The 15,770-nt window shown below is 37.3% G+C and overlaps 1 protein-coding gene across 2 annotated transcripts in view; it reads left to right on the top strand.

Moving 5' to 3' along the window:
* Positions 1–15,373, top strand: part of SPON1 (spondin 1) — a 198,945-nt gene extending 183,572 nt beyond the window's left edge. Inside the window, exons 8-16 of one of the 2 annotated variants that reach the window (XM_005150611.4) lie at positions 5,627–5,828; positions 6,885–7,025; positions 7,327–7,402; positions 7,815–7,997; positions 8,319–8,489; positions 8,602–8,769; positions 9,699–9,863; positions 11,122–11,385; positions 11,686–15,373. In XM_005150611.4, coding sequence (XP_005150668.1) covers positions 5,627–5,828; positions 6,885–7,025; positions 7,327–7,402; positions 7,815–7,997; positions 8,319–8,489; positions 8,602–8,769; positions 9,699–9,863; positions 11,122–11,385; positions 11,686–11,849 — 1,534 coding nt within the window. In that variant the 3' untranslated portion in view covers positions 11,850–15,373. The remainder of the gene's footprint in view (positions 1–5,626; positions 5,829–6,884; positions 7,026–7,326; positions 7,403–7,814; positions 7,998–8,318; positions 8,490–8,601; positions 8,770–9,698; positions 9,864–11,121; positions 11,386–11,685) is intronic. The other variant, XM_034065554.1, reaches the window with a different exon arrangement.
* The last annotated feature ends 397 nt before the right edge of the window (positions 15,374–15,770 follow it).

Here is a 15,770-nt window from a genome sequence, read left to right as displayed (position 1 = left end):
AGCAAACGTCACCAGCACCACGTGGGATAACCACACCTAACTGGTTTGTGACAATCGGCAAAGAACATGTACACAAATCAGCAATTTTCAGAAACTGCGATTCTAACTTGAGACATCTCGGATTTTACTGTATTTTTTGGTGAGGAAAGCCTGCTCATGTTTGTTAATTGTATTATTAGGGTGTACCTACTCTGAAGGTATTAAATCAAACTGCCGGTATAGTAATGAAAAATACATTATTACTATCTAAAGTAGCAATCCACGTATGTTTAGATGACACTTTGAAAATGTCTGAAAGATGCGCTGCCCAAAGTCCCTTCCTTTTGTAATGCTTTCTAAAAATATGCAGACTAGTACGATTTTAGAGCAGCATTTGTTCTGATCTGTGGTTTTTATGTCGGTGGGAGCAACAGTAGGCAATTATATATCCATCTCTTACCTGGTTATAGGCAACATTCTTATTTTAAGTTTGTTATGCAAGACTTTTTGTAGTCCAAAAGGTTAACATATAAGAATTTTCTGTGGCTTAGTCTGTTCTTTCATTGTGAAATAAATAGCTGAACTCTTACTGTCATCTCCCCTGAGGTGCTCAGAGACAAAAACATCTTGGCATTAAAGTGCTTTGCAACTTTTCATATGGATGTCAGACAAATTTCCTTGACTCAGTGTTCATTTTATTGCAGTTTTCCTCAGCTCTTTTGGAACATGCACATGTTTAAATTATTCATTAGGTTAAATGCTTACCCACCCTGCATTTAAGAAGAACTTAAACAGAATTCTCCCCTTCCTGTGTGCAGCTCTGAAGTTGTTTACATGATCAAGTGTTGATACATGGTGGAAAAACTTTTGTTGTTCATGTAACGGTCCTAATTCTTTTGCATCATTTCCTAAATAGTATACTTAATAATACAGCATCTAAATATGCCATCAAATTAGTTCTGTTAGTTGTAGACTTCTAGGAGAATAGTATTTTAAAATCAATTTTAGATATTAATTTTCTTCTTTTCCCTTTGAAGCTAGTAAACTTTTCAGGATGTTATGATTTTAAAGTTTGTTCAATAAAACAGATGTTGTGTAGGTGCTGCTGGTAGGCAGGAGGTGCAGAGTTGGAAGTTCAGGGGTGTGAAATGTGTTTCCATGCTTATACTGCATGTATCAATAGCAGAAGGGTTTACAGATGAATAAATAGTGCTCATCCTGGGAAGTGTATATGAGATGCAGTGTAAGCCTCTGAGAAAGAAGGATGTCACTTTTGCTGACTAGAGGTATAATAAGCAATTAGTTTACCATTTCCCTAAAATATGCAGTTTTCATGGTATATGAGTTAAACCCTCTGCTTAAAATAAACTGCTTAAAATAATAGTGTTTTCACATTCTCAGTGCCACCTAGAACAGACACTAAACCTCAGACAGGCATCAGACTTAGATGGGCTTCTCTCATGAGTACACTTTTTTTCTTCCTGTTTGAAATGGCTACTTACTTTAGCCTTAGCTCAAGCGAGATCAGAACCTGGAATATTCAAAGGAACGTGGTATCAGACTCTAAAAATGGTCTTAGCATGATTACACCTTAATACAGCTCTATGAAGAAACCTGAACAATTACATGCTATTTCAAACTACCATATACCCTGTGGAGTTATTAAAGCCATGAAATCAATTAGATTTTTTTCCCCAGTATAAAATATAGAATAACTGATGTAGAATTTTTTTTCAAAGAACCATCATAACAATCAGTATTTTACCCTCTCCTGTTCTGTCAAATATGCTCACTTAATGACAACATTATTTTGTACCTACTGCCAAAGTCAGAACTTGGATAACTGTGAAGCAGTTCCATTCAGATCTGTCCTTACATAGTAGGCTTTAAGCATGGGTGAGGCAAATGTCTGTCTTACACAAGTGTAGTATACATAGCATCCAGGAAGTAAAATTCACATTGATTCAAAAACTCTATAAATTGTATAATTTGTTGAGCTAGTTCATATCAGAGAGACAAAGAGTATATGCTCAGGCTGCCTTTTTCTACTTCTTTTAAAATAATCAAATATTAAATTAAAAGTTACCTAAAAGTTTTACATCCTGAAAATATTATTTTCAATATTTCTATCCACCTTCCTTGTGTGAGCTCCATTACCTTGTATGGGGATATTGCTAGAACACAACAATATTGGTTCAAAACTCAAGAACACCTCTTGCAGAAGGTTGAGGTTTCTGTTGGTTTGTCAAAGGCTTTCTTAACCTCCCACCCCAGCAGTGATAGCAACTAGATTGTCACTTAGGGGAAAAACTTGTAAAGCAAAACCTTGTAAAGCAAAACCTTGTTTGTGTTCTATCAGCTTTAAGAAAAAAAACCCCACCACAACAGAAACATATACATACAAAAACAGAAACAAACATTACCAACCAACAATAATCCATGGGGAAAAAAAAGAGCATTTTCTTGTGTTGCTCAGTATGTGTCACCCCTATAGCTGGAGATCTAAATCATGCTAAGATAAAGAACATACATAGAATAAAAATAAAGAAAATGGAAAACATTAGACTGCAGGACACTGGCTGGTACTTTCCTTCACCCTGTACTATGTGACAGGAATTGTGAGCAAGGCGGATGAGGCTCACAGTGGAAAAGTACTGTCTGCTTCAGCTAATGAAAGCAGGATTCCCTAGGCCTGTGGGGTTCTCAAGCTTGTCACCTAGAACTTATCTGATGTTTAGGATTTGATCTGCAACTCCTATTTGCCATTGTTTTTATGCATGCATATGTGAAAGGGAAGGAAAAGGAGCATGTTGGTCGCACAGCAAATTCACATCAGTTAGAAACTTTAGGCTTTTCCTGTGGGCATACCAAACATGCTCAACCTGTCACAGAAGAACACCCTCCTAAAATTTAAGAGACTTAAAATGATAATATATACTTATATTGAAAGCACAGATAGAGATGATGATCACATTCCTGTTTCATCAGGTGTGTTGACAATACAGAAATGAAAAAGGTCAGGTTTAGGATGCACTTGATTATCACTAGATTCCTTCAGAATATCCATAGGCAAATCTTAGGACACTTGAGCCTGATGTGTTGTTGAGGTATGCCTGGAAGGATTTAGGTTCCTCCCAGCTTCATAAATTGTTGTTCATGTGGAGACTGGAAATATCTGAAATCTGTCACTTTATTAAAAACCCGAGTAAATAAAACCCACCAAAGATCATTTAAGATTGTAAAAGACCAATCAGTGCCTGTCCCTATGCCCAGGTAGTATTTACTAACCGTGCCTTAGATCAGCCCATTTCTCCTCCTTAATTACGGCAGCTCAAGAAGGACCCTGAATGTTGGGCAACATTACACAACTCTGGTTCAAATTATGGTTCAAATTATTCATACTGCTTGCAGGTACCACACAGAAATTAATAAAGTAGCAAGTGTAACAAATACATTTTGTGACAATATATAAATACTTCATTATTGTCTGAACAAGAGTCAAGGAAAAAAGAGAGAAAAAATGCCTCCATTCGTCTTCTATTCCTTCGCATTTCTGTTAAACAGCTACAGGATAAAATGCAGTAAACCAGCCATAAAACTACCTGTTTGTCATAAAGAAGGAGCAGAAGATAGGTAATTTTTTTTTCACAGTGCTCTGAAATTGGAAAATGATGCAAGCTGCAGATCTCCTGATACAATTTAACACATGCAAAGACTTGCAGGCAAAGCACATCTCCTGAGGTGTTCCTTTACACAGTTTCAATATTGATGGAGTTTAATTTAACTACACAAGTATTTTTATTCATATGAATAACACAATATTTACTTTCCTAACAAAGTACTCAAAGCTTTAATTATATGTGCTATCACAAGAATAACAGGTGACAAAAGTTTTCCATTCCTATGTGTCTACAGTGATTTCCAACCCTCTGCTTTTAAATGGTATGACCATATCTGCCTCTTGTGTTTCCTGAGAGTGTCATGTCACACAATATATACCAACTCAGTAGTATCAGCTCAGGTGCTGGATGCAATAGTGAGCAGCCTTTGCTTTTCCCCTGCAAGAGCTGACCCACGGCTCTATTCTGCATCTGCAATATCCGTATTAGATATATTCTTAATCTAAAGATCATGTATGCAAACACATTTCTTACTGTTTTGACTTCTGCTGTGTACTGCTTCAAGTACAAAATTCCTATGGGGAATTCTTAGAAACGCATATAATGCAATAAATCCTTTAGTTAATTGAAGTCAGCTGGCAGACTTTTTAAGACTAATCACTGCTATGTACTTTACAAGTATAGCAGGATACTGTACTCACAGATTGCAGTTGATACTGTCATTCATTATTTATTACTTTACATTAGATAAGTTGTTCAATTGAACAAAAAAAAAGTCATTGGGTCATTGGCATCTCTTTCTGGGAAAGGTAGGATTAATGTCATCACTTTTAGAAACTGTTCTACTCAGAATCCCTAATTCAAGGACTTTCAGCAGTAAGAAACACTGGAACAGAAGTGGCCAGAACATTTCACCCATTAGCAAATGCCTGCTTCTTCATTTGCCTCTTGAGAATGAAATAGAAACACTAATTTTTAGACATCTTACTTTTAAAACTGTGACAACTACTCAAAATCATGGTCTTTGGGCTGTTCAGTTTTCTAATATGCTGAGAATGCTATGAATTAGGAAAAATATACCAATAAAATGCTACATTTTTTACAGGGACTCAAGCATTTGGATGCTCAAAAAGCAGTCTGTTTTAGCATAAAACACAAAAAGAACCAGGCTTCAATTTGACTCTGTATTGGCTCAAGTCCTGTAACTGAAGGAAACCTGGTTGACCCCAACCAGACCAGTATTTGGAAGAGCAGAATTGCCAAAATTATATTTTAAATACTTCTGCATTCGTTGTTGCTCACCAGAAGGATGCCATGAAGTGGTCCAGCTTTTCATCTGTGAACAGGAGCTTCCAGTTCAGGCCTGATTTTATTTTTCATCTGCACAGGAATGGGATAGCTGCTCGTGAGCATTGCAGAGCACTTCATGATTCAGCAGGATTTGATTTCTTCCTAAGAGAACAGCTGACAAAGGCTGGATGAATAGGGGCTCTTTCACATACATTGGCAGAAACCTACAACAGTCTTGGCTGAACTCTCTAGGGCTGGCAGTGGCCATTAATCTTGCAACTGAGCACTAAAATTCTGTTAATGAGTGCTTTCTTGCACACATAAACAAGTAACACTTCCAAGCACTTTTGGCATCAGAATTTCTATTCTCTTTTGGGGGTAAAAAGTATTCCAGCAATCAAACCCTCACAATATTTCTTCATTATTTTACTTCAATTTATTATTATTAATAATTATTATATGACTAAGACATAAGCTGCTGCTGCAGCAGCTCTTTATTGTTACACCTCTCTCACCCATTAAACTGTAAATCTCCTTGAACAATGTCAGAGATGTTTCTCAGATGATACTTGGAGGCTGAAACTAGACAGGGCTGAGCAGCTGTCTCCCCCCCACCCTGTTTCTCCATCTCTATGTACCAGTGTTGTGCCCGTGTTCAGCATTTCCCAGTCTGAAGTACCAGTTTCATTTCCTTTTAGCAGCAAACGAATTCATGTCTTCCTGTGGCAAATTTGCAGGAGAGCTGCTCCCTCTGCTGAGTTTTCTGTCGATCGTCACCGGCACCTGATGTCCTTCCTCACTATGCTTGGTCCCAGTCCAGACTGGAACGTGGGTCTGTCTGCTGAAGACCTCTGTACCAAGGACTGTGGCTGGGTTCAAAAAGTCGTGCAAGATTTAATACCCTGGGATGCTGGCACAGACAGTGGCATTAGCTATGAGGTATTTGTAATATATTAAATACATAAAGTTTATCTTAATCAGTGAAGAATTAGAGCTATTTGATCCACGGTAATGCCATACATGCCTTTATATTACTCTTGTAAAAGTTTTGTTCATAATGAATTAAAATTTGTTTAGATACAACTCTTGTTGGTTGTTGCGTCTGAATGCCCTGAGTATTATTATTAATGGATAATATTACATTCCTCTAGGATATTATTACATTCATCTACTTAATGAACAGATGACTTAGTCTGCTCAAAACTAAGTATCAAGGTGTCCAACCGCTTTGATACAGTTCTGTGTGCCATCAGCAGCTATCTCGCCTTAAGTTTTTTACTGTTTCAGCTCCAATGCCAACTATTCTGTTTTGCACAGAAAACTTAACTGTTCCTTACAGTGATTGAAACTCTGAAATTTGCATCACTACAAGGCTCTAAAAATCATACACTTTCTCTGTCTCCATCACTTTCTCAGTCTTGAGAAAGATTCACATAATCCTCAGATAAAGTCCTGCTTTTGACAAAGTGAGTTATTTCACATTCATGAACTGATTAGGTCTCCATAGGCTCCAAGCATACCTACACTGTGAATCTACAGAGAGTACAGACAGTTGACGGTAGACAAGAACAGTCAGTCACATCCTCAAACACCACACATGCTCACTTTTCAGGTGACAGAAGATGGCTCTTTTTTTTCCTGGTCTCTTTAGAACCTAAGAAATTCCTCCAGTTATAATGCAACTCTGGAGGCATACTGAATATACATTTTTCATTAATGTAGTTGTGTCTAACCACACAACAAGACTCACATCTTATTGTGAATCCAGCTTCAGGGTTGAACCCTGAAGTGTTAGAGAAGTGCTTCCTGATCAAAAAAAAAAAAATCCAATAAAAAATCCAACACCTTACCCTTAAGTACAACTGCATCAAGTTCATCTTAGATTGGAATTCCTCAATTTCACATTTTGGAGAAGTTTTAGTTTCTGCAGATGAATTGTATTATTAATAATTATTATTTGCTTCTTTTTTAACATTTTTTTCTTTTTGACTGCAGTCTCCTAACAAACCTACAGTGCCTCAAGAAAAGATCAGACCACTTACAAGCTTAGATCATCCCCAAAGTCCATTTTATGATCCAGAAGGAGGATCCATCAAGCTGGTAGCCAGAGTTGTCATTGAGAGAATTGCACGCAAGGTATAATACATTTATATATATAATATTCTTAAGCAACCATACACCCCACTTCAGAAACCAAAAAAACCTGTTAAACCTACACCAAACAAAGATTGTGGCAGAAAAGGATTAAAACTGTCTTAACGTATTATTTCTCCTACTTGTGGTAATAACTGCATCTACTCAATTGGGGATATTTTAAAGTATGAATAGGAATGAGAAGAAAGTGCTGCAGATGCAATAGTGCCTCACAGTACACTGGGTTAGGCCCCCTCGCTGCATACACATGTAAGTTTCCTGTAACACAGTAATTCCTTTGCAGGGGGAGCAGTGCAATATTGTACCTGATAACATCGATGATATTGTGGCTGATCTAGCACCGGAGGAAAAAGAAGAAGGTACATTTTAAATTAGTTTGTCCTGTACTAATTTACATTTTGTTCCATTTTCCACTGTCATTTTTGGATAAAGTAGGAGCAAAAGCCTTATTCAGTGCCAAAAACTGATTTTGGTTTTCATCTTTTCTGGTATTTACAATTAGCCTTCTCTTATACAGTAAAGGAACTGCATGTATACCTGGAAGATGACAAGAACAATGGAAGTGATAAAAGAGAGAAGCCTTTTGGGGTTTGAATTTTTTTTAAAAATGAAGGTTAGCAATTAGTCTTGGAGGGTGGGGGCTAAAATGGAGAAGATAGAATGCAGGAAGAAAGATTGTACCCTATTAGCATCTAAAACAATCACCAGTCAGGTAAAGAGAGCCAAATGGACGACTATTTTTAACATTCACTGCCTTTTCTTACTTTTTAGATGATACCCCTGAGACCTGCATATATTCAAACTGGTCCCCATGGTCAGCTTGCAGTTCTTCTACCTGTGAAAAAGGAAAGAGGATGAGGCAGAGAATGCTCAAAGCTCAGCTGGACCTCAGTGTGCCCTGCCCAGATACCCAAGATTTTCAGCCATGCATGGGTCCAGGCTGCAGTGATGAAGGTAATAAAGAGGAAAGAGTGGAGAACCTCTTGTAAGGTTTGCTCTTCCCTTAAAGTTCTTAAAGCTATTGGTTGCTGCAGTGTGACTCAGGCTATAGCAAAGAGGACTAATTGCCAAAGAATACAAACTGAAAACAAAAGAATACATCTTAGTTGGTGCACAAAGCACACAGAAGTAAAAAGGAAAGAAGTAAAGTAAGCAGTCAAGGAAGCACAGAATGTGTGAGGCAGCATAAAAGTGACATTGCACACAAACAGGCAGCTACAGATTTATCAGCAGTTCTGTTAATATTAGCTATTGAAATGGTTCTCTGTGTTTTAGATGGTTCCACTTGCATGATGTCTGACTGGATTACATGGTCCCCCTGTAGTGTTTCCTGTGGAATGGGAACGCGATCTAGAGAGAGATATGTAAAACAATTCCCTGAAGATGGCTCTATGTGTAAAGTGCCTACTGAAGAGACTGAGAAATGTATTGTAAATGAGGAATGTTGTAAGTATTTTATTTAGCTTTGTAAAACCCAGCCAATAGCAGGAATACTGCCCAAACAATGTTTTTATACGAACTCTATTAGTGAAAGATTTTTTCTGTCCATTTTGAATAGCCCCTAGCAGCTGCCTTGTCACTGAATGGGGAGAGTGGGATGAATGCAGTGCTAGCTGTGGCACAGGGATGAAGAGACGACACAGAATGATCAAGATGACTCCTGCTGATGGATCCATGTGCAAGGCAGAGACTACAGAGGCAGAGAAATGCATGATGCCTGAATGCCGTAAGTGTCCATGAGTTTCTCTTCTCTGCTATAAAGATAGGCATAATTTCTGACGTGTTCCTCCATCACACAGATAGTATACCTAAACAAGAAGCAATGCTACTTTTTCTTGTTCTTCTTAAAATTAGCTCCCCTAAGGAATGTGCATTAAGTACCAGTTTCACCAGCAGGCTGAGAATGTTGAGAAAAAATATTCAGTAGTATCCTGTTAGTGTATTACCCAGACAGCAATGTGCATATTAGCAAGCCATACCTAAGCAACTGATTTATTGAATATGAGGTATATTTAATCATAAGGCTATAATAATACAGTGCCCTCTCCTTTTAGCCCATAAACAGTTCAGAAATAGAAGTGCTCCTTTCATGTGGTCAGCCAGTCTCATTCTCACTGTGATTATTGAACTAGATGATCTTAAGGTCCTTTCCAACCCTAAGTATTCTATGATTCTATGATTCATATTGTCTAAATGTCAAGAAATGTTAAGATTTTCATGAAAGACAAATAATTAAATTTTAAAAGATTTTTGGTAGACAAAATGTGGAATTATCACATTTTAGACTATATCAACTTCAGTCTGTCCACTTCAACAATCCACATCTTTTTATAGGAGTCATGATTGAAACATACCTTCTTAAACTATTTATTTCCCAGGAGCACTGGGATTCTGCAGATATAAATAGGTTATAGAGAAAGACAGAAAATAAAAGGTATTAAAATGAGGCAAAGCTTTCAATTTAATATAGTGTTTTCTGAGCATCTCTAGCAACATCATTCAGCTTGTGATTCATTTTCTCCAAATGTATACAGCAAAGTATAATTGGTTGATGACAGATAAAGCAGTACATTTTCCACCTGTATTATTTCCAAAATGTGTAGCTTCATAATTTATGTACAATAAAAATTCATTACCTTTTTATTTTCATATCAGATACCATCCCCTGTCTACTCTCACCTTGGTCTGAATGGAGTGACTGCAGTGTAACATGTGGGAAGGGCATGCGAACCCGGCAAAGGATGCTGAAATCTGCTGCTGAGCTGGGAGACTGCAATGAGGAGCTAGAACAAGCAGAAAAGTGCATGCTGCCTGAATGCCGTAAGTGTGAGAAACTCTCTGGAGAGAGAAGGTTGATTATGAATGGCAAAGTCTATGGGTCAAAACTCTATCACCAGTTTTTAGCATCTCCTCATAGGTAGGATAGCAACTATAGATTTTTAGTAGTAGTAGTAGTAGTATGGATTTTCATTTACTGAATGCTAGAATATGACCATAATTTCAGCTTGCCTTACTGAACCTTATGCTGATAACCAATATTGCTTTGGGCATACTGTTTCTGCATATTTAACACACTTCAAACTTCAGGCAACAGTCTGTGCACTTCTCAATAGTAAATAAGTCAGAATTATAAAACCTCTCTTTTACTCAAATGCAGTGTGTGTTCTAGGAAGGGAGCAAAGAAGAACTAAAAACATCTCTGTCGTTCTTTTAGCTCACACAAAGAGCACAAAAGAGGCTCGCTCCATCTTTGATACATCTCTGAACGGTATAGATTTTTACTGATCTATGTATCCCTTTGTAAGCAGGAATACATATAAGCCACTGGGTGCTGTGGAAACAACTTCACTGGTTTGTTTTTTTTTTCCTTACTCGCTGAAATCTGCTCCCTTTTTGAGTGGTCCAAATTTTTAGTTATTTTGCGGTCTTGTGAAGCGCCCAAAGTGCTGCTGAACAAGTAAGATATGATTGCTTTTAGTGTCCTGTTGCCAGCTGGTTTATGAAGCTTTATAAACAAATTACATTATTTTTCACAGAAAGTATTAGTTAATTTGTTAATTCAGATTTTCTTAAATTATGTGAAATATAATTTTCATTATTATTCACTGGGGCTGTAATTTTTAAGTAGTGCTGAAAGACAAAAACTTTTAAAGCTGTTAGCAAATCTTACTTATTGCATAACACTGCCAGTAAAGCAAGGTTTACACCTCAGAGACATCAGATTCTTTGTGAATATAACTCAGTTTTTAACAGCTTTTCATTATAAAACAGGCATATGGGTGAGAGAATTGAAGAAAGCACAAGAGAAGAATTATTTATACTTTCTTGGTAATTTTAGTGATCTGCCAGCACCACTCTTGAAAAAGAAATTGAGGAAAGTGTCAAATAGTAATTCTGACTAGAAAAGGACTCCAAAAATTTTGACATGTACCCTCACAACGTTTGCTGAAAAGACTGGAGGCTTAAGCTGCTTTCCTGTGTTCAGAGTGCAAAAACTCATTAGGCACATCTGTGTGTTTCATCTTGACCTTATGTTTAGATCTCACAGCTTTCATGTAACATTTCTCATTCTTTACAGCCATTGACTGTGAACTAACAGAGTGGTCCCAGTGGTCTGAATGCAATACCTCATGTGGAAAGGGCCATATGATCAGAACAAGAATGATTAAAATAGAACCACAGTTTGGAGGAACAGCATGCCCAGAAACTGTCCAACGTACAAAATGTCGAGTCAGGAAATGCCTGAGAGGCTCAGGTATGGAAAAAAGGCGCTGGAAAGAGGCCCGGGAGAAAAGGAGAAGTGAACAAGCAAAAAAAAATTTAGATAGTGAGCAATATCCAGGTGAGTGTGAAACCATTTTTCAGTATGCTTATGTCTGTTTTCCTTTTCTGCATGACAGGAGTTTGTGAGCAGCTCCAGTTCATGCATTTCAGTCTACGGAAAGTTTTAGCAACAAAGCAAAGCGTTTTTCAGTGTTTGACAAATGCACCTTGAGTACACTTAACTGGGGTTTCTTACTTCCTACTGTAAGAACTAGGCTCTATGCTCTCTTCAATTCAAAAGCTGTAAGTGTGCACACTTACACTGAGATAGGTAGGTTAGACTGAAATACTAAAAACTTATTCAAATGACTTTTTTCAGTTTGTAGGCTGAAGCCATGGACTGCTTGGACAGAATGTTCTACACTCTGTGGAGGTGGAATTCAGGAACGCTACATGATGGTAAAGAAGAGGTCCAAAAGTACTCAGTTTACTAGCTGTAAAGACAAAAAGGAGCTAAGAGCATGTAATGTTCATCCTTGTTAACAAAACACAAGGCTTCCAAGAGATGCACTCTGAGCTAAATGGAAAGTCAACCTTGGTTTGGTTTTTAAAGCAACAACAACAAAAATATAAAGTGTATATTAGTTTGGTTTTTTTTTTCAGTGTGGTTTGCTTTTTAGTCTTGCTGGTGCAAGAAATATATTTTATAAATATTTCCTTACAAGTTTATGCTGAGAGTAAATCTTTGATACTCCAGCCAGTCCTTAATGCATAAAAATAGTAAGTCATTATGAGTTATTTAACTAAAATACAGACATATCTGTGAACATGGAATAGCCATATAGAAACATTACTTGTAAAGACATGGGATGCATGCATACTAACATTACTAAGTTAAAGTGACATGTTTCATATGTGGGAGGATTTCTCTCTCAATTAGATTTTGAAAATCCAAAGCAGTGCCTACGTGATTCCACAACTATGCCAAGGAGTCATTTCAGTGATGCTGGTTCAATACTATTGAAGGTGCATGTTTATCGTTTTACACTATTGGGTCAAGCTATAGTAATTATCCTGTATACTTTTCTTCACATGGATGCTATGGTCCATGCAAAATGGTCTTAGTTTCTTTAAATCTTAAAAAGGAAATAATTTGTGCAGCTCAATAATGGTGCCAGCCCACTACACAGCCAAAACAGCACACAGAAAACTTGTGAATGTCAGAATATATTTTGATTCCATACTCTTATATTGGGTCTATCCACTGCCTCTCAAAATGGATACAGAACTACTAGAAATTGGTCCAAACACAGAGCTGCAACAGCTGCGTCATAGAAAGACTTCCACATGAGACACTAAAAATTAGATTCAGCTTCATCAGGGTGTTAATCACAGGCAAAAAGAGAAAGAGGTTTATAAAACAATAAAAATAGTAGAGAAAAGGTGAGCCAGGTTCTCATGCATCCCTTATAACAAACAAAGGGAAGGGAGCCTCTGAAATAAAATAATGACAGCTTCTTAACATATTAATTACAGATTGAAACAAGAATATATGTACAGCTGTCTCATTTATGTTGTTTTTTTAGGAGGATCTAAAATTTACTAAATTTATGAGAATTTCTCATTTGTGGATATACCAGCCAGGATAAATGTCTTCCCTGACCACTTGAGTGATTAACAAACTGCCCGAGATTAGAAAATAACTCCTCAGCATTCTAATTGCTATTTCACACCATCTCTTGCAGAGTTTAGCTCTTATTCCTACACGCAACAGGTGTAGGACCAGCAAGACCTTGGGCTTCACTTGCTATTGGAATATAGCACTGTCCTAGAAGTTTAACAGTATAAGAACAAAGATGAAAGGTGAAGGTGATGGGTTATCTTTTGGTCCAGGAAAGGCAGCATAAAGTCTATGTCTCTACATAAGTAATAACAATGCACTGAAAATAAAGACTGTTCATGTTGACACTTAAGCTTGAGAGAAATTAATGGAGAAAAATTTACTTTATAGTCTCTTTAAACCAGCCTTAAATAATTTACTCACTTCCTTAACACTTGGTCACAATCCTGAGAACCTGGCACCCAGGGTTTTGAGTGCCCACATTTGATGTGAACCACAACCCACTGAGGCTGTTCATCTGCACCATTACTACCCTGGGAATCCTCTCATTACCTCCCTGTACCCAAGTGGGCTAGATGGGCTGGCTGCATGACACTGTAGGCTTTTCATCATCATTTCTTCACTGAACACTACAAGGCATTCTCAGAACTTCCACAGTTGTTGCATCCCACTCCCTCAAGGTATTTTAATGCTCTTTTTCAGGCCTGGAATGAAGGGAGGGCTGGGGAAATAATGGAACCAACCACAGTGTTAAGTCTCTCCTGCCACTGCCAAATGAAACAGCTGCAGGCCCATAGTGAACCAAACCAGGAGGGAAAAAATAATACAAGATTTGATGCAGAAACCAAACAGCTCCCCATTTTGCACAGCTTGGCTCCTTTAATAATATAATTCAGATAGTTTGCCTCCTTGTGCCTGTTGGAAAATTCTGCAGTTTATGTCTCTACAGCACTGTCATTACAGTGTAGCAGCAAGACTGGGCCTAGGTAATGACCTTACCTTGCACATTACCCTTTTATGACTAAAATAAAAAGAAGTAACCCTCCAACAAAAAGCCCCAGTGGAATGATACAGATACCGGGGTAGTGACCAGCTGAATATATTTCTAGATGAAGAATCAGATGTCTGCAGGGAAGGGCTACAGTGAATCCTGCCAGGCACTCAGCCAGGACAAACATACATGAGCAGTCAAGACCGCCACACCACCTGCCTTTGTGAGCCGCTCTTCCTGAGTCTGACAGAGGCTGTGACAGTGTGGGTTTTGTATGCTTGGGTCTGTGAAAGCTTGGGGCCGGGGGAGCATAGGAGAACAGTTTGTCCTGAATGGAAAAAAAATTATGTGAGTTTACAGACTATATTTATCTCATCAACCCTTACCACTTGTTCAAGTTAATCTTGCAAAATCACACCTGTTTCTGCAAATAATCAATTAAAAACAACACTGTATTTTCATGTTCATATTTGCTCCATTTCATTAACCTATTTTGGTTTTTAATTACTCCCATTGCCAAAGGCTACATAGTCCAAATACACCTTTAGGTATGTAGGAAATACACATCTTCCCAAACGTGCCACAAAACTGTGCATTAAAACAACCTGGCATCCCTTTCACTGTGGTCCTTACTAATTTGATTCTCTGTATATTTTTTGTTAGGAGGCTGCCCAGTGTGATTTCCAGTCATTTCTCTTAGGCTTATTAGAGTAATGAATGTTGGATTTTCCCCTCCACACCTTGTTAATACATGCAATGACACCATAGATTGCACTGGCTCAGAAATGTAGGATCCTTCCTGCTTGGGTTCAGCTTTTCACACTGTTTTCCTGCTGAAACATTTTACAAACCACTTATCCTTCCCATAACTTGATACAATATTTAAGCTTGTTACATTTTGTAAAAAAAAAACACACAAATAAAAATAAATGAAGAAAAAAAAAAATAAGAGGTTGATTTTCTATTCAGAAAAGAAGCTCCGATACACAATCTCTAAAAGTATTGCATTGTTACTGTAAACTTTCTAGTAGTGTAATAGCCACTGATTATCAGTCAATAAAAATAAGAACTGTTATCTCTCCTACGTTGCAAATAATCCTGCTGAACTGAAAGCACAGGTGTCATTCCAGTTTTGTAGACCTCAACATTCAGATCTTAGCATTGTGCATACATTGTGGGTTTTTTTCCCTAACATACAAACTGTAGAGGCTTTACACATAGTAAAAAGTAAAAGTTAGGGGCTTAACACCAGTGCAGTAGGATTCTGTGTGCAGCATACGATTCGAACAAAATTTTGTTTGCATTTTTAGATTTCCTTCCTTATTTTTGTTTGCTGTGGAATTATGAAAAAGCTACCATGACCATTTCTTACCAAAGTCTTGTGTAGATGTTTTGTAGCTGTCTGGCTAACACATTATTATTGTTATTTTGGAATAAAGACATCTTTACTATGAATTTTATTCTTGTATGAGATTCTGTTCAACCAATATGATTATGTAACACCAAAACCCCCATACACTTATCAATATAAGAAGTCATGTTCTTATTTCCATTTCACTGTTGTTTCAATCTAACAGGATATCAGAAGTAAGCTGGATTTCACTAGAGCCACTCATTCTTTCCTCTTGGAAGTGATTTGTATCACAGTTTTTGTCAGATATTTTGTTCTTTAAAAATCACTGAGTAACGGGATCATTACTCAAATTACCCTGTATAACTCTCATGCGGATTTTGTTGCTGTTGTTGATGTTTTTTAATAAAAGCAAAACTATTTAAAACAACATATTTTAAAGCCTTGTGAATGGAGAAATAGTTAAAAAATGAGCTTTTGAAAAGTCTGAGATTTTGTGAA

Source organism: Melopsittacus undulatus, chromosome 8 (genome assembly GCF_012275295.1).
Source record: "Melopsittacus undulatus isolate bMelUnd1 chromosome 8, bMelUnd1.mat.Z, whole genome shotgun sequence".
Classification (NCBI taxonomy): Eukaryota; Metazoa; Chordata; class Aves; order Psittaciformes; family Psittaculidae; genus Melopsittacus; species Melopsittacus undulatus.
Note: the sequence above shows the minus strand (reverse complement) of the source record. Positions and strands in the feature narration are given on the sequence as shown.